Below are 24008 nucleotides of genomic sequence, written 5' to 3' on the forward strand. Positions count from 1 at the left end.
GTGTAAGGTGCATCCTTTAACCACGAGTGTCTGCCAGCCCGGCGTTAATTTCAGTTTTATTTTGCCTTCATTTACGCACACATGATACACACACAGCCAGCCTTGTCAGTTACGATTTAAAAAAAAAATACTCGGTAACATTAAACTGGGAAATTGCCAACGTCCTTCAATATCTAAAATTAAGTTTCTCTTGGATGTACGACCGTACAAAATATTTATGCTGTTGTTCGTTTTTTTTGTATCATTCTGGGTTTAATTCAAACATTAAAAAACTGGACGCGCAACTAAACCATGTAGCGAGGGATTGCTGGGCGTTAGAGTTACGGGAGTGCGAGTGGAGCCGGAATTGGGGGTGGGGGGAGCGGCAGGTTGAGCAGCAGTATCGAGGCGCCACCTCCAGTTGGGACGGGGCACTGAGCCGTGTTGGGAAGAGCGCTTTCTTGAAGCAGCCCGCCGAGATCACTAGTGTGTAGGAGAGGTAGAGGTTGGAGAGAGTGTGTGTGTGGGGGGGGGGGGAGGGGGGGGGGGGGTAAGCTTTTACATGGTTCACTATTAAAAGCCGTGTCTGACACACAATGAGGTCAGGGAGTGGAACTGCTCGGGTCCCCCGGTTAGCGTCCGTCCGCACCGCCAAGGTGTAGCCTGCGGGTAGTGAAGGGTTAATGCCACTGATTTTCTGCCTCTTTCTCTCTCTCCCCCTCTCCTCTCCTCCTTTCAGGGGAGGGTCTGCAAAACCATTGGATCTTTAGGAGGTGACGTACCCTGTATGAAAACCTAATAACTAGTTGAGAATCTGCAACAACTTTGAAAAAGGCGTGTGGGAGCGAGCGAGTGGATGTGTTACAAAGTTGAAGAGTAGGAGTAGTGGCGTCCGAGAAACTACGATTCTGGAGCGCTGGTCATTTTAAACGGACTGTGAAGGAGGGAGAGAGACAGAGAGACAGAGAGAGAGGGGGGTGGTGGAAGATGGTTCAGCAAATTGCAGGAATTGAGACGGAGAGCAGTTTGTCCCGGGAAGCCACGGATAGCGAGGAGAATGAGTTCATTGCCTGCAGCCCCTCCGCGACTTGCGACGGGGCGGACGAGCGGGACCCGGACTGGTGCAAGACGGCCAGTGGCCATATCAAGCGTCCGATGAACGCTTTCATGGTGTGGTCGAAGATCGAGAGAAGGAAGATCATGGAGCAGAGCCCGGACATGCACAACGCCGAGATCTCCAAACGCCTGGGCAAACGCTGGAAGATGCTGAAAGACGGCGAGAAGATCCCGTTCATCCGGGAGGCGGAGAGATTGCGGCTCAAACACATGGCTGACTACCCCGATTACAAGTACCGGCCCCGCAAGAAGCCCAAAACCGAGGCGGGCCGGCAACAGCAGCAGCAGCAGCAGCAGCAGCAACAGCACCACAGCTTCTCACCCGACAAAGCTCAGAGCAAGATCGCCAAGCACTCAGCGAAGAAATGCAACGCTGGCGGCAAAATCAAACCTCACAGATCCTCCTCGTCTCAGGGTAAGTCATGCGGCGAGCAGCCGTGCGAGGACTTTGTCTTCGGCAACCTGAAGGGTAACAAGACAGTGAGGAGCGTCTTCGGCCGGGGCAGTCAGGAGGACGTTGTGGAGGGCAGGCTGCACGGCGGCAGTGGCAGTGGTGGGAAAGAGCCCAGCCCCAGGCGTGCCAGCGTGGCCGCGGTGCCGGCCAGCCCGACCCTGGGCTCGGCGGCCGAGTCGCTGGAAGGGGCCAGCATGTACGAGGAGCTGGCCGGCGGCTGCGGCTGCCCGTCGGGCAGGAGCAGCGGGCACGGCCGGGCAGAGTGGCCGGGCTCGAAGGCGGGCGGCAGGAGGTGCGCTCCACCGCGGGCCACCTCTCCCGGCTCCAGCCGCTCAGGCTCCTGCAGCTCGGGCGAAGAAGGAGCGGACGATTTGCTGGGAGACTTCAGCATGAACTACTCGCCGGCCAGCGGGAGCAGCGGCAGCTCGGAGCCGTTCAGCTCAGGGAACCTTAGCCTGTCGCTAGTGGACAAGGACTTGGACTCGTACAGCGAGGGCAGCTCAGGATCACACTTTGAATTCCCGGACTATTGCACCCCCGAGCTCAGCGAGATGATCGCCGGCGACTGGCTGGAAGCTAACTTCTCCGACCTCGTCTTCACGTACTGATTTTTATTACATTTTGACTTTATTTTCGTTTTTTTTAAAGAGAGAGACTCGATCGATTGTTTTTATACGAACATAAAATGCCACCGTTATAAGTCTTAGTCCGGGTCCGAGCAGACGTTGGTGGTGAGATCTTTTTTATTCCTCGGCTGGGCGAGTGGATGTGGCTGGAAGAGGCACAGAAGCCGGTGGAAAACGTACAAACAAACGTCTTGATTGGGAAAATAAAATCGTGGAAAAATAAAGATGCATTTAAAAAAACAAAAACTGTGATTGGAAATCGTGACTGGACTTTCTGCACAATCCTTTTGGCGGCAGAACTGTTATCAGTCTTCTGAATGCTCCCAATTAAAGGGACCACTGCCCGAGAGAACTAGAGGCTCAGAGCGCTGAAACACTTCTGTAGAGAGAAATGGGCATCATTGGGAGAGGAATCCAGGCTTGTATATGAACAATTTGTCTTCAGACAAGACGCTGACTTTAACTTGATACGTTGTACTGTTTTAATCGTGTGTTGTATATGCCAATAAGACTGTTTTCTGCTCTGTATTTTTTTGTTCTCTCAATACCTCCTTTTATCACTTAACACAGGCAGCATAGACCTCAGAATATAGATTTTTTTTTGATACACGCAGACCTCAAGACTTTTTAAAACTTAAGAAAAAAAGAATACTAAATATTTTCACTTGTATTTTTCTACAGCTAAAGGGAACCTTCTCGCTGTGATTGTCCAGTGAGAATTTCTGGCACTTCCTTTTATTTTATTTTTATTTTGGTCTTTATTCATCCCCCCTCCCCGTTTAGCATGCGAACGTTGGTACGGTCCAGCTTCAAGGATTCACAAACTTTTTTTTGGAGAACAAAATCCTTGCATCAATGCCTTGTGATTTTAAATCTGCAAGTGCTCAGTCTTTTGTACAGTTGTAGATTTAGATTTGTTGAATATTTGTAGGTAAGAGGAAAATTTATTGAAAAGACGTGAGATAGATGCCGAGTTGTTTAGTGAGACTACATGTACTGTATATTATACTGTAGGAATCTTGTGTAATCATACGCTGTTTTATGTGGGTTAAGTCCCGATGACAGGTGTGAAACTGGAGCATTTTTAACATGGCACATGTGAAATTTTAATTGATTTCTGTGCAATATGAACTACAGATCATCTGCACATTATTTTGTAGCAAACTTATGAACTAAAACAGACGTGTGCACTGTAATCATTGCCTGTCTTGATGCTAAGAGTCTGTATCTGGGAGGAGGGGGGTAAAAATAAAGAAATCAGCTGGAACTGATAGTAACAGAGAAATTGCCATGCATTTATATGGAATGTTTTAAGTTGATCCACTCACTAACTTGCAGGGTTTGGGGAGGAGGGGGCAGGAGATTCTGCTTCTGCAAACTCCACCCATGGAAAAGATGGCAATAAATCTGGCATTACTAACTAAGCGTGTTAATTACTTTATTACCACAAAATGTCATCATCTGCACTTCATTCAAAACAAAAAAAGCCTACAGTCGCTTTAAATAGAAACCCCACCTTACTTGAGTCACTGTTCCTCCAATTGAATGGGGGGATGTCTTTAGAGCGGAGCATACTGCTAGGTAGCAAGAACGCTGGTCGGCAGGCGCATCATTTCCCAAGATGTTGTAACAAGTACAATGAAAATCAACTCTCTAATGTTACAAAGAAAAACGGACGGATTGTGTCGCCATAATCTTCACCTGAACTCTGAAAGCGCCGTCGCAGAGCTTGTAAGTTCTGGGAAGAACTGAGGTTCGTTGTCCATTGGCTGATGTTGCCCACCATCAAAATTCTCCAAGTAAAAATAAATAGAAGTTTTAGACTTCAGTGTATATCTACTAATCTTCCATTTGTGTCAGATTATGCATGGCCTCTAGTCCTGACTCCAAAATGGTCCAATTAGAATTGTAAATCAATAATGGTTTAAAACCATAATACTGTAATGCCCACAAGTAAATTGTTGGTGGTTCATAAACATTGGGAAATATAGCCAAGAATGTCAATTGTGTTTATAAAAAAAACATTTTCCTTCTGCTGCTACCATCACATGATACTAAGAGTTCTGGCAGAATACTGTTTTTCTTCATTCTCAAATCTCTCACAACTACAGGTGGAAGGATTATGACTGGTCATGCCCATGTCCAATGTTCATCAGATTTGAGATATTCCTAGTTAACTTGCCAAAAATGCTGAGAATGATGGCCAATGCAATCAAGAGATGGAAGAGATAATTTAAAATGCCACCAACGCCTAAGGCATGGCAAGATTAAAAAATGTTTAATAAGGAACTGCAGATGCTGGAAAATCGAAGGTAGACAAAAATGCTGGAGAAACTCAGCGGGTGAGGCAGCATCTATGGAGCGGATAAAAATTGGTTTGTTTTCTATTGGGATGGGGCTGATTTATAACAAAGGACAAAATATTCAACACCAGTGCCACAAGTTTCTGTCCCTGTTTGGGTGGAAGGACGGGCCATGTCCAAAGTTTAAATCAGTTTTCATATTTGTTTACACAGATAGGGGGACAAATTGGGACTCTCCAGCACTGAAAGCAGTGTCTTGTCCCACAAAATATAACCAGAACCTGCCATCCAGGAAGACTGATAAGCTGAAATTTGATAGCGTTACCTGGGTATCATGGCCCGTATTTGGCCCAATAAGGTGGTTGGGTGCTCGGCCCAATTTAAACTTGAAGGTTAATACATTAGTTACACTCTGGGTAAGGTGAACAAAAGTTATTTACAGTGTTGAAACCACTCTCATAAGAGTTGTGTGATTTAGTCATCAGGAAGTACGGTGATTCTGACATTTTCCAAAAGCAAATATTTGAATGATGCGGTTATTTGTTTCAATGGTATGTTTCAGCACTGATTTGTATTGTCAACAACACCCACTTCTGGTTTGAAGCAACATTGAACATATAGTACTGGCCAAAAGTATTATTATTTATATAAAATGTATTTTTACTTTTAACATCTATTGTTAAAACGAAGTGAAATTGAGCAAAGCAGTGATAGAATAATATTTGGCTCACTCCACTAATACTCCCAACTTCTTCACTAACATTCTATTAAAAAATATTGAGTTTTTTCCACCCACCAGAACATTTGGCTAATAACATTTTTTTCCACGCAATTCCCACGTTGCTTACTTGAGTAGCACAACAACTAGACCCCTAGAATTGCCACAAAAGGACACAGTGTGGGAATAACTCAGCAGGTCAGGCAGCATCTCTGGAGAACATGGATGAAAGACGTTTCAGTCAAGACCCTTCTTCAAACTGGCAATTTGTTTCTTGTATCTCTTAACATTTGGCCAAACCCACCTTGTGGTTTGAAGTTTTGTTTGGTGTAAGAATGGTGTTTCTAACCGAATTATGAATATTAGAGCCTGGGATGCTGCATAGCATGAAAGAGTTCTGCCAAGTGTAGGTTGTCACTAAATAGGCAACCGACATAAAAAGATAGAAAATATAATTAAAGTGAGAAACAGGTTGTATTGACTTTTTCAGCCACAGCCTACAACACAAGAAGGTTAGGAATTTGGTACTAATATTAGTCCTCTAAAGAATAAAGAGTAAAAGTGATGTTATAAAGGTACACATAGTTATCCTGTGGGAAGGTTGTCCAATTATTAGTGTTTCAAATTAGTTTGTTTCTAGTTATTCTGTTGATGCCAACCTAATATAATGAACAATAGCAGAACAGACTTACTGTGACAAAATATTTCTTAAACCTAACTTTAGAATAACTGCAAAGAAAATGGAGTTTACAATCCTCCATTTACAATCCTACAATATCATGAAAACATTATTATTTATAGCATTTGGTTACTTGATTTTACTTGATATAGGGTTTCAGTATCATAGATATACAGTGCCCTCCATAATGTTTGGGACAAAGACCCATCATTTATTTATTTGCCTCTGTACACCACAATTTAAGATTTGTAATAGAAAAAAATGTGGTTAAATTAAATTGTCAGATTAAAATAAAGGCCATTTTTATTAATTTTGGTTTCACCATGTAGAAATCACAGCTGTGTTTATACATAGTCGCCGTCTAAATGAAAGTAGTCATGTTTAGTATTTTGTTGTATATCCTTTGCATGCAATGACTACTTAAAGTCTGATTCATAGACATCACCAGTTGCTGGGTGTCTTCTATGATGATGTTCTTGCCAGGCCTGTATTGCAGCCATCTTCAGCCTATGCTTGTTTTGGGGGCTTGCCACATTCAGTTTTCTTCCCAGCATATAAATGGCATGCTCAATTGGCTTCAGATCAGTTGATTCATTTGGCCACTCAAGAATTGACCATTATTTTGTTTTGAAAAACTCCTTTGTCTTGCTGTAGAATGAACCGCCGGCCAATGAGTTTTGAGTCATTGTTTGAACTTGAGCAGATAGGATGTGCCTATACACTTCAGAATTCATTATGCTACTACCATCAGCAGTTGTATCATCAATGAAGATAAGTGAGCCAGTACCTTCAGCAGCCATATATGCCCAGGCCATAACACCCCCATCGCCGTTTCACTTATGAGGTGGTATTCTTTGAATCTTGTGCAGTTCCTTCTCTCCTCCATACTTTGCTCTTGCCATCACTCTGATATAAGTTAATCTTTGTCTCAATAGACAATATGTGCAGGACCAGGCCATTTGGCCCTTCAAGCCAGCACCGCCATTCAATGTGATCATGGCTGATCATCCCCAATCAGTACCCCGTCCCTGCCTTCTTCCCATATCCCCTGTCTCGGCTATTTTTAAGAGCCCTATCTAACTCTCTCTTGAAAGCATCCAGAGAACCTGCCTCCACCCCCCTCTGAGGCAGAGAATTCCACAGACTCACCACTCTCTGTGAGAAAAAGTGTTTCCTCGTTTCCGTTCTAAATGGCTTACTTCTCATTCTTAAACTGTGGCCCCTGGTTCCGGACTCCCCGAACTTCGGGAACATGCTTCCTGCCTCGAGTGTGTCCAAGCCCTTAACAGTCTTATACGTTTCAATGAGATCCCCTCTCGTCCTTCTAAACTCCAGAGTGTACAAGCCCAGCTGCTCCATTCTCTCAGCATATGACAGTCCCGCCATCCCGGAAATTAACCTTGTAAACCTATGCTGCACTCCCTCAATAGCAATAATATCTCATCTGTCCACAAGACCTTTTTCCAGAACTGTTTGCTCTTTTAAGTACTTCTTGGCAAACTGTAACATGGCTATCCTATTTTTGCGGCTAGCCAATGGTTTGCATCTTGCAGTGTAGCCTCTGTATTTCTGTTCATGAAGTCTTCTGCAGACAGTGGTCATTGACAAATCCACAACTGACTCCTGAATAGTGTTTCTGATCTGTCAGACAGGTGTTTGGGGATTTTTCTTTACAGAGAGAATTCTTCTGTCATCAGCTGTGGAGGTCTTCCTTGGCCTGCCAGTCCCTTTGTGATTAGTAAGCTCACCAGTGCTATCTTCTTAATGATGTTCTAAACATTTGATTTTGGTAAGCCCAGGGTTTGGCTGATGTCTCTAATGGTTTCATTCGTGTTTCTATTGTCTCATAATGGCATATTTGACTTTCATTGGCACACCTTTTGTCCTCATGTTGATAAACAGCAATAAACGTTTCCAAAGGTGATGGAAAGACTGGAGGAATGACGAGGTCATGAGAGCTCTCTTATACCTGCATTAACATCGAAACATAGAAAATAGGTGCAGGAGTAGGCCATTCGGCCCTTCGAGCCTGCACCGCCATTCAATATGATCATGGCTGATCATCCAACTCAGTATCCTGTACCTGCTACTCTCCAAACGTTCCCTTTAGTCACAAGGGCCACATCTAACTCCCTCTTAAATATAGCCAATGAACTGGCCTTAACTCCCTTCTGTGGCAGAGAATTCCAGAGATTCACCACTCTCTGTGTGAAAAATGTTTTTCTCATCTCGGTCCTAAAGGATTTCCCCTTTATCCTTAAACTGTCACCCCTTGTCCTGGACTTCCCCAACATGGGGAACAATCTTCCTGCATCTAGCCTGTCCAACCCCTTAAGAATTGTGTACGTTTCTATAAGATCCCCCCTCAATCTTTTAAATTCTAGCGAGTACAAGCCGAGGCAATTAAGGAGGCAATTAAACACCTGAGCAATTACAAACCGTGAGGCCGTGTGTCCCAAACATTATGGTGCCCTGAAATGGGGGGACTGGGTATAAACACAGCTGTAATTTCTACATGGTGAAACGAAAATGTATTAAAATTGCTTTATTTCAAATCTGTCAATGTGCTTTTTAACCACATGTGATTTTTTTCTATTACAAATATCAAATTGTGGAATACAGTGGCAGATAAATAAATGATAGGTCTTCGTCCCAAACATTGTGGAGGGCACTGTAACCTAATACTTAATGTTTATCAGTGCATCTGGGAAACCTGATGCAGACGATTCAATTGGCAAGGTACATTTCCCCTTTTTTAAATGACTTGATGAAAAAAATAAAAATTAAAGATATTCAATACTATTGATGGGGATAATATGTTTCTATAAACAGGATAATTGGGCCCATCAAGTCTACTCTGCCATTAAATAATGACTGATCTAATTCTCCTCCTCAAAAGCCGTGGGGGAGGGGGGGCTATGAGCTATTAATAAAGAGCTATTATAATGAGCTATTAATAAAGCCAGACAAAGTGGTAAGAATATTTGTCCTTGTCTTGAGAATTTGAAGTGTATCACATGAATACATTTAAGTAGAAAATAGTAAAAGGAAGACCCATCAGGCAGGAAGGAAAAGATAAAATAAGAAGGTGAAGACCCATTTGCATCGACTTGTTGTTTAGTTCAACCAGGCAATTTACCACTCTGTTCTTGCGATAGTTTTCATTTTCTCCATCAATGTTGAGCATTGTTTGGCAGCAAGCATGTGTCATTTTATGGGCTAGATTAAATGCATATCAGATCCCCTATACTATTGGCAATACGTAGACACCAAATTTTACTGTATTCAGTCTTGCTATTTCCAAGAATGAGTGGGTTAACATATGATGAGTGTTTGATGGCACTGGGCTTGTACAAGCTGGAGTTTAGAAGGATGAGGGGTAACTCATTGCAACTTATTGAATAGTGAAAGGCCTGAATACAGTGGTTATGGAGAGGATGTTTCCACTCGTGGGAGAGTCTAGGACCAGAGGCCATTGCCTCAGAATTAAAGGACATCACTTTAGGAAGCAGATGAGGAGAATTTTCTTCAGTCATAGGGTGGTGAATCTGGAGGCCAAGTCAATAGATATTTTTAAGGCGGAGATTGACAGATTCTATGATTGAGGGGGAGGAGGGGGGGGGAGGCAGGAGAATAGGGTTACAAGTGAAAGATAGATCGGCCACGATCGAATGGCAGAGTAGACTTGATGTGCTGAATGGCATAAGTATGCTCTTAGAACTTATGAACTATTTTGTACCAACTGTTTTCTTGGTTTCCAGGAAAGATGTATAATTTCAGTGCCAATCAGTACTGAGGATATTTGGTTTTCTTAGCTATGTGGCCAATGTTCTGATAACATGCAATAAAGATACATCAGTTGCAATGAGTATATTTTGCAATAGGTCATATTATTATTGGAACAGTCTAGGATATTGGTCATGAGTTTTTTTTTTGCAATTAAAGTGCATAATTAAAGTTTGGTTAAGAACAACGTGCCATTTAAATGCATGCAAATAAAAGATCTCTTTAAGACCATAAGGTTCAAAAGTTCTGCATTCTTTGTATATAATTTATATATTGATGTCAGGAGTTGCATGATGACATAAGACAACCAAATGGAAACGTCAAATCCTTAAATATATATAGTGCAATATCTTAACAACAATATTAATCACCATTATCTTAAATATTTATTCTTTGGCTCTGATATTCCCGCATCAAATAGCTCTGGGATTCTTACTTTAATTTTTTCTGTCACTCAAACTCACCCACTTTTATTGACAAAACCTTTAGTTGCCTGTCCCTCTATCATAAATTTTAGGTTTGTGCCAGTCTGATTACACTCCCATAAAGCCTTACTACCATTTCTACATGAGGGTGCAATATACTGTAAATGCTAATTCTTCTTTGGAGTACATAGACAACATGTGGCAATTTGCAACATCGTGCTATGGTGTAAAACAGGTGATAATGAAACAGTCTGTTCCGATAGATCTCTCCTGATATTTACACAAGAGCTGCCAATACAGCCCAGCTAACACTGTTACACAGTCAAAATGGTCCCGCTATTAGCACTACATGTTCAAAAGACAATGTATTTCATATTTCCAGAGATTTTTATTTAATTACAAGCAAGAACAATTTAAAAACAATTTGCAGAGCAATTTTATTTCCATTTTGAAACCAAAACAGAATTTTGTTCCGAAGGGTGTACTGAAATGTATTTATTTAGAGCGATTCATCGAGTAGACCAGTGCTTCACCTTTCAGTTACCTGGGTGCTGTCTAGGTGCTGTTGGCACATTCTCCCTATGATCACATGAGATACATCTGAGAGTTCTGGGTTCATCCCTCCTCTGAAAGATGGAGAAGTAGGTAAGTTAATTTGCCACTGTAAATTGCCCCGAATGTGTAGGTGAGTCGCAGAATTTGGGGGGAGTTGATAGGAATGTGCATAGACTAAAAAGTCTGTGCGTACTGTAGATGCGTGCTTGATGAACGGCAACGACCAACATGCCCCCATCTATACTAGTCCCACCTGCCCACGTTTGGCCATATCCATCTAAACCTCTCCTATCCATGTACCTTTCTAAATATTTCTTAAACATTGTGACAGTTCCTGCCTCAATTAACTCCTCTGGCAGCTCATTCATATACCTACCACCCTTTGTACAAAAAAAGTCGCCCCTCAGTTTCCTATTAAATCGTTTCCTCCCTCACGTTAAACTCAGACTTAGTGGGCCAAATGGCTTGTTTCTATTTTCTATAACTTCTTCCTGCTGTTCACTTGTGAGAAAAGCCACTGGTTCTCGACCCGAAACGTCACCTATTCCTTCTCTCCAGGGAGGCTGTCTGTCCTGCTGAGTTACTCCAGTATGTTGTGTCTATCTTTGGTTTAAACTAGCATCTGCAATCCCTTCCTACACACTGGTTAAAGTAACAGTTCAGCCACAGTGATGTAATTGGAATATGATTAATTTCGTGCAGTCGCCACCTGCTCATAAGACCCGAGGGCTCCAGGTCTCGACAGGTATGTTTACCTGTTCGTCTGTCTGGCATCTGCCGATTGAGAGGTGTCAGAATCAGCCCTTTGGTTTCAAGTCAAAATTGGAACTTCATTAAATCTATTTAGATGTGAACTTCTTATTCCTTCTGGACTTGTGGCGTCACATTATTCAATATTAGCATTGTTACAATTGAAACCTAAAACCACCTGGGTCTGGAGCTGCACCTCACAAGTCTGTGCAAGTTAACCAATCTCAGTCTGACCGTGGTGTTAGGCACCCTTGAAAATAAAGATCATTGAGAGTTTCTGACTGACTTTTTCTCTGTCCTGTGGCTTTTCTAAAGAAAATGTACAGCTGAATTAGGCTCAACTGTAATCGTTTCTCGGGTCACTAGGCTGCCAGAAAGTTGGATAATGATGGAGATGGAACTGTGATATCCATACAAGAAAATACAGAAAAGAGAAAATTAAAGATATTTGGTATTCGTAACAAAAATGAGTTCAAACCAGATATATTTAAATCAAGGAGTGAGAACACCTCTGTTTTCTCATGGTGGTATGAACATGGCTCCACGTGAATGTGAATAACCCCAATAATTTACACAGTTTATGCATGGAAGATTCATTGCAAGCTTTGCTATATTTCAACCTACCGCCATCCTAGAAGGTTTGCTCAATACTCCTGTAAAGCAGATGCTTTTATCATAAAAACCTTTCTTGTGCACTCTTCTAAAAATATCGCACGGGTAAGTTAACAAATAAACAAAATACGAAGCAGTATACTCAAGAGACTGTGGCAACATGTGGTGCACCTGGTCAGTCTGACAGCCAATACATAGTCTTGTGGAATACTTCCTGGTACACCCCGTCTGTAAACCTATGGTGTAAGTGATTCTTGCAGCTTTGCTATCTGTCACTTTGAAGAAGGGGCTTCAAGCATCAACATATTCCAACACAGAATTTAAAAAAGCCATCGAATAAGGTTTTTAAAATTAGTTTGTCACTTACATCCATTCTCATAACTCACATGGCAGTTTTTCAAAGAACTGACACTTCAGTAATTTCCTAATAATCACTTCCAGATGTGTCAATAGTTCTTAAATGAACCTTTTACCAAAGCTGGCTCAACTTGCCATCTGTGATCATTTATGGTTGCTTGCATCTGCATTTATGCATCTTAGGTATGTAGCAGTATACAAAAAGCCTCACTTTTTATACTTGAGGCCAGCATCAAAATCTACTTGTTTATAAGTCACCTGTCAAATACAGTATTCAGATGTGAATGTACCACGATGATCTGTTGAAAAATGTAGTTTCAGCACAACAACATAAGGAATAGGGATGGGCCATGGATCTCGAGCCTGCTTAGCTTATGCAAAGAACGATCCCTTCAATGCCTTTTTCCTGTGTGACTCTTATTAGTCTGGATTATTCTTTAGCCGAATAAAAAAGTCTCTTATTCAAAACCCTCTGAAATCATTTCTATTCACAGGTCTTGTATCCAATACCAAGTGTTCTGTTAGAAATGTATTAACATTGATCATTTATTGCTGGAGTTAATTGCACATACTAGGGTAAGGATGTTTGCTACATTTATATAAAGCTTGGTGAGACCACAGCCAAAGAGTTCTGCGCAATTTTGCTTCCCATAGTTATACAGCGTGGAAACAGGCCCATCAACCCAACTTGCCAACATGTACCAGCTACACTAGTCCCACCTGCCTGCATTTGGCCCATATCCATCTAAACCTGTCCGATGCATGTACCTATCTTGATCATTTCTTAAACGTTGCGATAGCCTATGCCTCAATTACCTCCTCTAGCAGCTCATTCCATACACCCACCATCGTTTGTGTGAAAAGGCTATGCCTCAAATTCCTATTAAATCTCTTCCCCTTCACCATAAACCTAGGTCTGGTCCTTGATTCCTCTGCTCTGGGCAAGAGACTCTGTGCGCCTACCTGATCACCCCTCATTCTCTTGTGCTATGGTCCCAACCTACTCAACTTCTCCCTATAGCTCAGGCCCTCGAGTCCTGGCAACATCCTCGTAAATCTCTATCAGTTCTAGCTTGCCAACTTATTTCCTAAAACATTGTGTCCAGAACTGAACACAATACTCAAAATGCGGCTTCACCAACATCTTACTCTGTCCTATGAAGGCCAATCTGCCTAAAGTCTAGAAAAAAAAGACATTGTGCTGAGCACAGGTAAGTTCCACCAGATTGGTTCTTGGAACAGCAGGCCTGTCACATGAGAAAGGATTGACTAATCTCGACATTTAATGGATTGATGGTGACTTGATGAAATGTGCAAAATTCAACATAGAGTCATGGAGTGATACAGTGTGGAAACAGGCTCTTTGGCCCAACTTACCCATACCAGCCAACAATGTCCCAGCTACACTAGCTGGTCCATATCCCTCCAAACCTGTCCTATCCATGTACCTGTCTAACTGTTTCTTAAACAACGGGATAGTCCCGGCCTCAACTACCTCCTCTTGCAGCTTGTTCCATACACCCACCCTTTGTGTGAAAACATTATCCCTCAGATGCCTATTAAATATTTTCCCGTTCACCTTGAACCTATGTCCTCGATTCCCCTATTCTGGGCAATATACTATGTGCATCTAGGCAAGAGACTCTGCACAGTTCTAAGAGGGCTCGTGGGGTAGATGCAGATATGGATTCCTGTGCTGAATACCCTGCAGATGTGTCATAGTCAAACTAATGGGTGGCCAATTTTGAATTGAAATAAAAATAAATCTCTTCACGTAAAAGATGGACAATTGTTGAGTTTTTAATCCCTGAAGGCTGTAAAGGTCGACAGATGAATGCATTTAGAACAGAGGTCAACAGATTTTTTGATGTTGAATGAGTCAAAGGATATGCAAATAGGGCAGAAGAATAGTTGTGTCCTGGAAGATCACACATGGCCTGTCGGGCAGCAGATCAGGATGGAGGGGCCAATTGCCTTTCAGCTCCTATCTCTTGTAATTTTAGTTTAGTTCAGTTTAGAGATGCAGTGTGGAAACAAGCCCTTGGCCTACTAAATCCATGCTTACCAGCAATCACCCATACACAAGATCTATCCTACACACTTGGGACAATTTATAGAAGCCAATTAACCTACAAACCTGTACACCCAGGAAACCAGAAAACCCACAGGTGACAGAGAAAATGTACAAACTGTGCAGACAGCACCCGGGTCTCTGGCGCTGTAATGCATTAACTCTACTGTTGTGCACTATGCCCCCCCCCCCCCCTCCCACCTCCCACCCCCCCCCCCCCCCCCTCCTCTTACAGGAGCTGAACCATCTATACTTTATTAATTGTACATATTTATTTAGTACTAAAGCATAGGAAAGCTATTTTCGACAATTTATCATAGTAAGTTACTTAATGTAAACTTAAAACAATAGGGTAAGAAGAATTAGATTGTATCAAATGTCTACATAACAGTGATTCTTTTGCTGAATATTTCTTCACAATCCCATTCAGAATTTGAGGCAGAAGGGAAAATGTTATAGCAATTACAGGACAGTGTGAGGCTCCAGAAAATCAAGCAGCCCATCCTTGATGATAGATTTAAGGGAGAGGAGTTGGTGAGAGAGTGGTTGTGGTGAAGCTGGAGGGAACAGAGCTCTGTGTCTCATAAAATATAGCAGAGGACTTATATAGGTTGAATAAGTTAGGTCTTTATTCTCTGGAGCGCAGAAGATTAAGGGGGGACTTGATAGAGGTCTTTAAAATGATGAGAGGGATAGACAGAGTTGATGTGGACAAGCTTTTCCCTTTGAGAATAGGGAAGATTCAAACAAGAGGACATGACTTCAGAATTAAGGGACAGAAGTTTAGGGGTAATATGAGGGGGAGCTTCTTTACTCAGAGAGTGGTAGCGGTGTGGAATTAGCTTCCAGTGGAAGTGGTGGAGGCAGGTTCATTGGTATCATTTAAAAATAAATTGGATAGGCATATGGATGAGAAGGGATGGAGGACATGGTTTGAAGTGCAGGCAGGTCGAGAAGGGGCAGGTTGGGATACTGTAGGGCCGAGATGATCAGCCATGATTGTTATATATATGTTATATAGGGTGGGCGCAGCGGTAGAGTTGCTGAAGGCTTTCAGCACCGAGATCCGGGTTCGATCCCTACTACAGGTGCTATCTGTACAGAATTTGTACGTTCTTCCTGTGACTGCGTGGGTTTTCTCCGAGATCTTCAGTTCCCTCCCGCACTCCAAAGACATACAGGTCTGAAGAAGCATCTCGACCGAAAACGTCACCCATTCCTTCTCGGCAGTGATGTTGCCCATCTCGCTGAGTTACTCCAGCTTTTCTTTTGTCTATTTTCAGGTTTGTAGGTGAATTGGCTTTGTATAAATGTAAAAATTGTTCTTAGTTTGTGTAGAATAGTGTTAAAAAGCAGTAATCACTGGTCGGTGTGGACTCGGTGGGTCGAAGGGCCTGTTTCCGCTTTGTGTCGCTAAACTAAAGGAATAGGCAATTCAGCCCACGCTGAGCCTGATGCCACATCAATGTCCAACTCATCTGCCTGTATGTGATCCATACCACTCCATTTCCTGGGCATCCATGTGCTAATCCAAAAGCCTCTTACGTGCCACCATCATATCTGCCTACACCACCATCCCTGGCAGTGTATTCTAAACACATACCAACTCTCCATTTAAAACAAACTTAGCCCTACATCTCCATTAAACTGAGCTCACATGGGCAGCCATGGAGTGTCTGGTAGATAACAATTAATGCAAGATAATGGCTGAATAAGAGAGTTCAAACATCTTCAATTAAGTGAATGGGACATCAAGGCAACTGTCCCTGAATCTGTAGGTGTGCGTTTTTAAACTTCTGTATCTTTTGCCTGATGGGAGAGGGGACAAAAGGGACTGACCGGGATGCAACTGGTCCTTAGTTATGCTGGTGGCCTTGCTGAGGTAATGCTCATGGATGGGATGGAGTCAATGGATGGGAGGTTGGTTTGCGTCATGATCTGGGCTACATCCAAAAAGCATGCAAACAAAAACTTTTCATTGTATCTCAGTGACAATAATTAACCAATAATAATATCATAAGCAATGTGGGAGCATCTTCAACAGAAGGACACTTGCAGTTCCAGAGAATATCTCAGTACCCATCATCTCAGGGACAACGAGGAATGGGGAATAACACTAGCCTTGTCATTACCCTTATATCCGGGAAAATTAATATTTTTTTAATATAAATCTGCTCAATCTTGTACTTGTTGACACAAGATCAATAGACCTATAACTTATTTTATTTAAGGCTGGTTTGGCAGAAATGTCTCTAGTGTTTCCTCAGTGGCAGATTTCTTCATGGCCGTGCGAATTCCATCACCCATAAATTCTGATCTCTTACTTGGTAAAGTGGGTCAAAGTCAAGAGTGGCTGATTGCCATATGCACTGGGAACTGAACAATGAAACTCTTTCTCGCGATAGCTTTACAGGCACATTAAAGCAACAGCACAATAAATAAATATATAATAATAAATGACAATACATTTCCGGTGATGCTGGGTAACCAAATCAAGCCTAAGTACATAGTGCTACTTTATACAAAGTCCTTAGTAACTCATTACCGAGGTAGAATTGTGGTTCGGGTTGCGCAGAGTGGTTCAAGAGTCTGATGGTGACTGTGAAGAAGCTGTGCTTGAACCTGGAGTTAACAATTCTCAGGCTCCTCTAACTTCATGGCGGATGAGGAGAGCTGACCTCCCCCCCTCTGCCCTCACGACTTTTTACAGGGGTGCCATTGAGAGCATTCTTACCAGCAGTCTCTCAGTCTGGTATGGCAGTTGCTCTGCTGCTGACCAGAAGGCCCTACAGAGAGTGGTGAGGACAGCGGAGAAGATCACCAGATCACCCCAACCAGCAATCCAGGACCTAAACCCATCTCGCTGTCGCAAGAGAGCAAGCAATATCATCAAAGACACCATCCACCCAGCACACAAACTGTTCACCCTCCTACCTTCCGGTAAGCACTACCGCAGCATGCTGAGCAAAACCACCAGATTCAAAAACAGCTTTTTTCCTCAGGCCATCAGACTACTCAACATACTTAAGAAAATTCCATGAACAGTACCCAAACAAAGACAACAAACTGTGAAAATAACTTTGGCTCAATGTCTCCAGTACGAAATTTGCACCTTTTCTATATTGCACCTTTCATTGTTGCACCCTTTTTAAAATACCTCAAAGTTTTTGCTACATTTTGGCATACTGTGAATATTTTAATATTTTAAATAATGTATGTCTATTGTCTATTTTTATTGGTATGTTGTCTGTCTGTGTTTTTAATATTACTTGCACATTTGGAGTTTGGGGAAACGTAATTTTGATCCTATGTGTAACTACTGTTGCATAATTGAATTCACAATAAAGTTACTTTGAACTTTGAACTTCTTATTAGTTTAGTTTAGTTTAGAGATACAGTATTGACTAGTTTGACGAAAATGTGAATAGTGCGGGATAATTCTTGGATGATATGAGATGCCTTTGAGCCAGCATCTCCTGTAGATCCCTTCAATATTGGGGAGGTCAGTACCCATTATAGTTTGATATTTCTTTTCCTTCCTATGCCACCAGAACCTTATTTTTCCAATAATTCAGAACAGGTGAAGGATTGAACCCAGTCCCTTTCTGGTCCATGGGCTCAGACCTGACAATCAATAAATCAATTCCTGCCTCATTATGTTAAGCCTAGTTTAGAGATACAGTGCAGAAATAGACTCCTCGGCCTACCGAGTCCACGCTGACCAGTGATACCCACACACTAGGGACAATGTTTACATTTATACCAAGCCAATTAACCTACAAACCAGTACGGCTTCGGAGTGTGGGAGGAAACCAAAGTTCTCGAAGAAAACTCACACAGGTCACGGGGAGAACCTACAAACTCCCGTAGACAAGCACTCGTAGCCAGGATCGAACCCGGGTCTCTGGTGCTGTAAGTACTGTAAGGCAGTAACTCTACCACTGCGCCACCATGCCGCAAGTTCAGTTCAGTTCAGATCAGTTTTATTTGTCATATGTAGGTTAACACAGGGTCAACGGTACAATGAAATGTTTTTGACAAGACAATGGGTCGCCACAGCAATGATAATACAAGGATAAAATTAAGGTAAAAAAAAAGATAAAGGTGACATTGGTCGGTAAAAGACAATAATAAATAAAATAATCAACATATATGATGTGTTTATGAGTTCAAAAGCCTGATGGCGTGATGATAAAAACTGTTCTCAAGTCTGGTGGTGCGTGCAGCCATGCTCCTACATCGTCTGCCTAACGGTAACAAGGAGAACAGTCTGCGTGCTGGGTGGCTGAGGTCTTTGATGATGCTTTGTGCTTCCGCAGGCACCGCCGGTGGAAAATGTCCTGAATGGCCGGGAGACAGTTGCCAGTGATGTGCTGTGCCGCCTTCACCACTCTCTGTAGTGATTTGCAGCTGTGGGCAGAACAGTTCCCGTACCAGACTGTGATGCAGCCCGTCAGCAGGCTCTCGATGGTGCAACTGTAGAAGTTTGTGAGGATGCAGGCGTTCATGCCAAACTTCCTCAGTCTTCCCAGGAAAAAGAGCCGCTGCCGGGCTTTCTTAGTTATTGTGTCCAGGTGCAGTGTCCAAGGGAGGTCCTCAGTGAAGTGCACACCGAGGAACTTGAAGCTGCTGACCCTTTCAACCTCGGCACCACCGATGGGGAGGTGACCACTCCCCTGCTGTCTCCTGTAGTCCACGATCATCTCTTTAGTCTTGCTCACATTGAGAGAGAGGTTATTTTCCTGGCACCAGCTGTTGAATGGCTTTACCTCATCTCTATAGGCCATCTCATTATTGTCTGTGATGAGGCCCAGGATGGTCGTGTCATCAGCAAATGTTTGGATGATGTTTGAGCTGTGCTTGGCATTACAGTCGTGCATGAACAGGGAGTACAGGAGAGGACTGAGCACACAGCCCTGTGGTGCGCCTGTGTTCAGGATCTGTGAGGAAGAGGTGTGGCTGCCAATTCTCACCACCTGGGGCCTGCCCCGTCAGGAAGTCGAATATCCAGCCGCAGATGGAGGTCTCTAGTCCAAGATCAAGGAGCTTGGAGACGGGTTTTGAGGGAATGATGGAGTTGAATGCCGAGCTGTAGTCAATGAAGAGCATTCTCACATATGTATTCCCTTTGTCCAGGTGGGTGAGTGCAGTGTGTGTTGCCATGGCGATGGCATCATCCATGGCCCTGTTTGGTCTATACGCAAATTGAAGAGGGTCCAAGGTATCAAGGAGAGAGGAGCAGATGTGAGTTTTGACTATTCGCTCGAGGCACTTCATGGTGACTGATGTCAGTGCGACAGGATGGTAGTCATTTAAACAGGAGGTTAATGGTTTATTTGGAACAGGAACAATGATGGATGCTTTGAAGGGGGTGGGAACCACAGACTGACTCGTGGAGAGGTTGAAGATGTTGGTGAACACCTCTGCCAGTTGATCAGCGCACACCCTGAGAGCCCGCCCTGGATTACCATCCGGCCCTGGAGCTTTGCGGTCATTGACCGTTTTGAAGGACCGCCTCATGTCTGCCTTTGGTAGGGTCAGTGTGGTAGTCGCCCTTGCACACCTGTGGACTTATGGTGGGCGCTGTGTTGTCTGCATCGAACCGGGCATAAGCTTGTCCGGGAGCGAACCTGTAGGCTGGACAGTGCTCCTATTTTTCCCATTGTAATCTGTGATGCAGCATAATCCACTCCACATGCGTCTGGGGTCAGAGCTGTAGTAGTTAGATTCCACTTTGTTCCTATAGGCTCTCTTGGCTTTCCTGATGGACTTCCGGAGGTCATATCTAGCTGCTTTGTAGAGTAATTTAGATACATTACTTGTTTCAATTGTCACATGGGTGCATTGGATTTACACATTGAACATAGGGAATAACATTACAAATATTAATAAGGAACAATGATATAATTGGCTTTTTGACTACTTTGGAAGAGAACAAGTTACTCAGCATCATGATCAGACAGGTAATCCTAGCTCACGTATAATTCCTTGGTTTTCTTTGCTGCTCATGTGGGGTTCCTCAGGATGCTCTGGTTTCCTCCCACATTCCAAAAACCTGTGGGTTTGTAGCTAATTGGCCAGTGTACATTGCCCCCAGTGTTTGGGAACCAGTTTTTTGAGGGGGGGGGGGGGGGGGGGGGGGGGGGGGGGGGGGGGTGGGAGGAGATGATGGGAATGTGGGATTGACAGATGATTAGTATAAATGTGTAGGAAGGAACCGCAGATGCTGGTTTAAACTGAAGATAGGCACAAAATGCTGGAGTAACTCAGCAGGTCAGGCAGCATCTTTGGAGAAAAAGAATAGGCATCAGAACCTTTAAGACTATAAATTCTTCAGACTATATATGGGTGATCGGCAGTCATGATTAATTGGTAGGTTGAAGGATTTGTTTCTGTACTGCATCTTTCTACCACTCTATGACAATTTCCATCACCCTATTGATGGCATCAACAGTAGTCCCCAACTATTTTCATGAATGGGCCTCATCGGAATAATGTAATTGAGCTGTTGATACTCTGGAAGTCAACAATTAAATTCCTTACGTGTGACAATAGCCTTTTGTAGTCGAACTGACATTATAAAAGCAAGTAGAGATTTTCTTTTTGACGATCTCCAGAGGGGCCACCGGGGTTTAAGAGCTGACTATTAGGATGGTTAATGGAGGTTTTTTAGAGTGCGTAGAAAGCCTCAATTTATTTGTTCAACCCACCGAATCCGCACTGACCAGCGATCCCCACACATTAACACTATCCTACACTTGGGACAATTTTTATATTTATACCAAGCCAATTAACCTACAAACCTGTACGTCTTTGGAGTGTGGGTGGAAACCGAAGTTGTCAATAATCAATGTCACATATCAAAATGTGCTTAAGAATTCTTGCTGAAGAAAAATTCAATGGAAAGAGAAACTAGCAAATATTAGGGTAGATTTAATAAACACTTGCCCACTGCATGGTTCACAGGAAGGCTAGGTTTGAAGAGGGCTTTTAAAATGTTGTCTACCCAATTGCTTATTACCTAATATGAAGCACCCTCATTAAAATTAAATGAGAGGGAAAGAAAACTCGTACAAATTTCCTATTGTCATGCAATTGGCAACAATTCCCACCACTTTCTTTGAAATACCATCAGTTAGTGAGAAACCATTTGTACATGGAAAGCTCATCAAAATAGTCTTGAGTTGTGCCTTACACATACATCTTAATGCATTTCGTTGTCTCTGTACTGTACACTGACAATGACAATTAAAATTAAAATTGAATCTGAATCTGCTGTCCCTTGTGTCTGCATCTTCTTTATAAGTCGCATGCCAAAATGTGCTTAGAGTTTTGCTGAAGAAAAATTAAATGAAATGAGAAACCAACAAATACTGGGGTAGATGTAATTAACACAATACCAGCAGACGGTATCAATTGTTTTGCTATACTTAACTTAATCTTGTACATTGTTTGCGAGGATTGCTCCTGAGTGATTTTTTTCTCCCCTAAAAACTGTGTAATGTCATGATTTGTTTTATATGACACTGTATTATCTGTTTTATTAAAGTCCCTTTTACTATTTCCCCATAAGGTACCATGAGGATACATGTTGTCTACTTCAATCCAAATGCTAATGATTATGTTGCTGATGAAAGAAAAATAGCTTTCAGCTATATCTTTACACTTCAAAGTAATTGATTAGTGCCTTTGGTAGGACTTTGGGGAGCTTATAAAAGGCAATAACAGAGAAGAAGTAAATAGATATCTAGATCTACCAGTCCTCCGTTCTATGCTCACCTTTGTAAAATTCCATCTGCTTCAGCTAACTTGAAAGTACACGATTTAGTCTATGAAATAGACATTTTAATTTGGGTCACAAGTGGACAAAGTTATAGAGTCATATATATCTATAGTCATGCAGTGTGGAAACAGGGCCACTGCCCCAACTTGCCCACACCAACCAACATATCCCATCTCACTAGTCCAACCAAGGCCCATATCCCTCTCATGTTGTCCTATCTTTGTAACTGTCTAAATGTTTCTTAAACGTTGCAATAGTCCCTGCATCAACTACCTCCTCCGGCAGCTTGTTCCATATACCCACCACCCTTTCTGAGAAAAAAGTTACACCTCAGGTTCCTATTAAATCTTTCTCCCCTAACCTTAACCCTATGTCCTTTGGTTCTTGATTCTGGGAGACTCCATGTGTTTACCCGATCTATTCCTCTTACGATTTTGTACACAAAACACAGCCCCCTAAATACAGCCCACAAAGTCCAGCCAGCCTGGTTTCAAAGTGCATTTACATTTTTTAGTCATTGGTTGGCCTATTTAAATTTAATTGGCCTGGTGGTTTGGACAGGGATAATTTTTGTTGATGAATAAATCATAAATTGGAACATCAGTATCTGCAACTTAATGTACAAATTAATGGCAACATATTTTAACTTTATTGCTGCCTTTACATTGCCCTTTGATCACCAGCTCTCATGGCATGGGTCACCCACACACACTATCAGCCAAATCAGTAAAATCTGTTGGATTAGTTTAGACCCGCCACTTGGGAGGCATATGGGTGGTTGGGCAAAATAGTGCATTTTCAAGCAAATTAGGCTATTCAAAGATACTTTTCATTATGCTAAAAATGCTACATGAATATAGGGTATTGCACACAGTACGGGATACTCAATCATACTCAACCCTGAAATGACTGATATAGACTTTAAATTATGTGTTTTATGAAGAACATTTTAAAGGGCATAGAAACAGTGCCTAGAAACATCAAACTCCCTAATGTCAACAGAAATCTGCATTCCAAAATGGTGACTAATCAAGTACAAAAGGTAAAAATGTTTTCATAGATTTTAAGTATTTCCCATTGAAATGAAAACTGATATTGAACGCCATTAAAATAAATAAACATTGCCTTTACATCAGTTTGATTGCTAATGCGAAAGCAGATAGTGGGCAGGTGTGGGAATAATGGGGAAAGCTTTTTCTCGACTATTTTGGGAGTCAGATGACCAACAAGAGCAGTGCAGGGTAACCCGACTGGAAAAAAAACTCTGGCATTATGACATATTATAAGAATGCTTTCCAGTCCCTTACTTTTGAGATGAATCGTGTGAACGGGTGATTGATGGACTCTGTGGGCTGAAGGGCCTGTTTCCATGCTGTCTTACTAAAATTAACCTGAACAGAACATTGATAGAGGGAAGGTACACAAAAATGCTGGAGAAACTCAGCGGGTGCAGCAGCATCTATGGAGCGAAGGAAATAGGCGACGTTTCGGGCCAAAACCCTTCTTCAGACTGAGAAGAAAGGAAAAAGGAGGAGAAGGACCCCGAGGGCTGAGGGAGAGATAGGAAGGGGAGGAGACAGCAAGGGCTAACAAAATTGGGAGAATTCAATGTTCATGCCACCAGGATGCAGACTCACCAAGCGGAATACGAGGTGCTGTTCCTCCAATTTCCAGTGGCGCTCGCTCTGGCCATGGAGGAGACCCATGACAGAGAGGTCGGATACGGAATGGGAGGGGGAGTTGAAGCTGTGACAGATTGTGTTTCCTCAGCTGCTGCAGGAAGTACATCCTCTG

General features: G+C 42.6%; 1 protein-coding gene across 1 annotated transcript; it reads left to right on the forward strand.

Annotated features, from left to right (window-relative positions):
* Positions 1 to 604: 604 nt before the first annotated feature.
* LOC129697059 (transcription factor SOX-11-like) lies at positions 605 to 3599 on the forward strand. Its single transcript, XM_055635269.1, has one exon. The coding sequence runs from the start codon at positions 967 to 969 to the stop codon at positions 2155 to 2157; it is 1191 nt and encodes a 396-aa protein (XP_055491244.1). The 5' UTR covers positions 605 to 966; the 3' UTR covers positions 2158 to 3599.
* Positions 3600 to 24008: the final 20409 nt, after the last annotated feature.

Source organism: Leucoraja erinacea, chromosome 5 (assembly GCF_028641065.1).
Source record: "Leucoraja erinacea ecotype New England chromosome 5, Leri_hhj_1, whole genome shotgun sequence".
Lineage (NCBI taxonomy): Eukaryota > Metazoa > Chordata > Chondrichthyes > Rajiformes > Rajidae > Leucoraja > Leucoraja erinaceus.

Excerpts from the sequence above, each read along its gene's own strand:
- LOC129697059 (XM_055635269.1), top strand. The coding sequence starts at position 967 with ATGGTTCAGCAAATTGCAGGAATTGAGACGGAGAGCAGTTTGTCCCGG.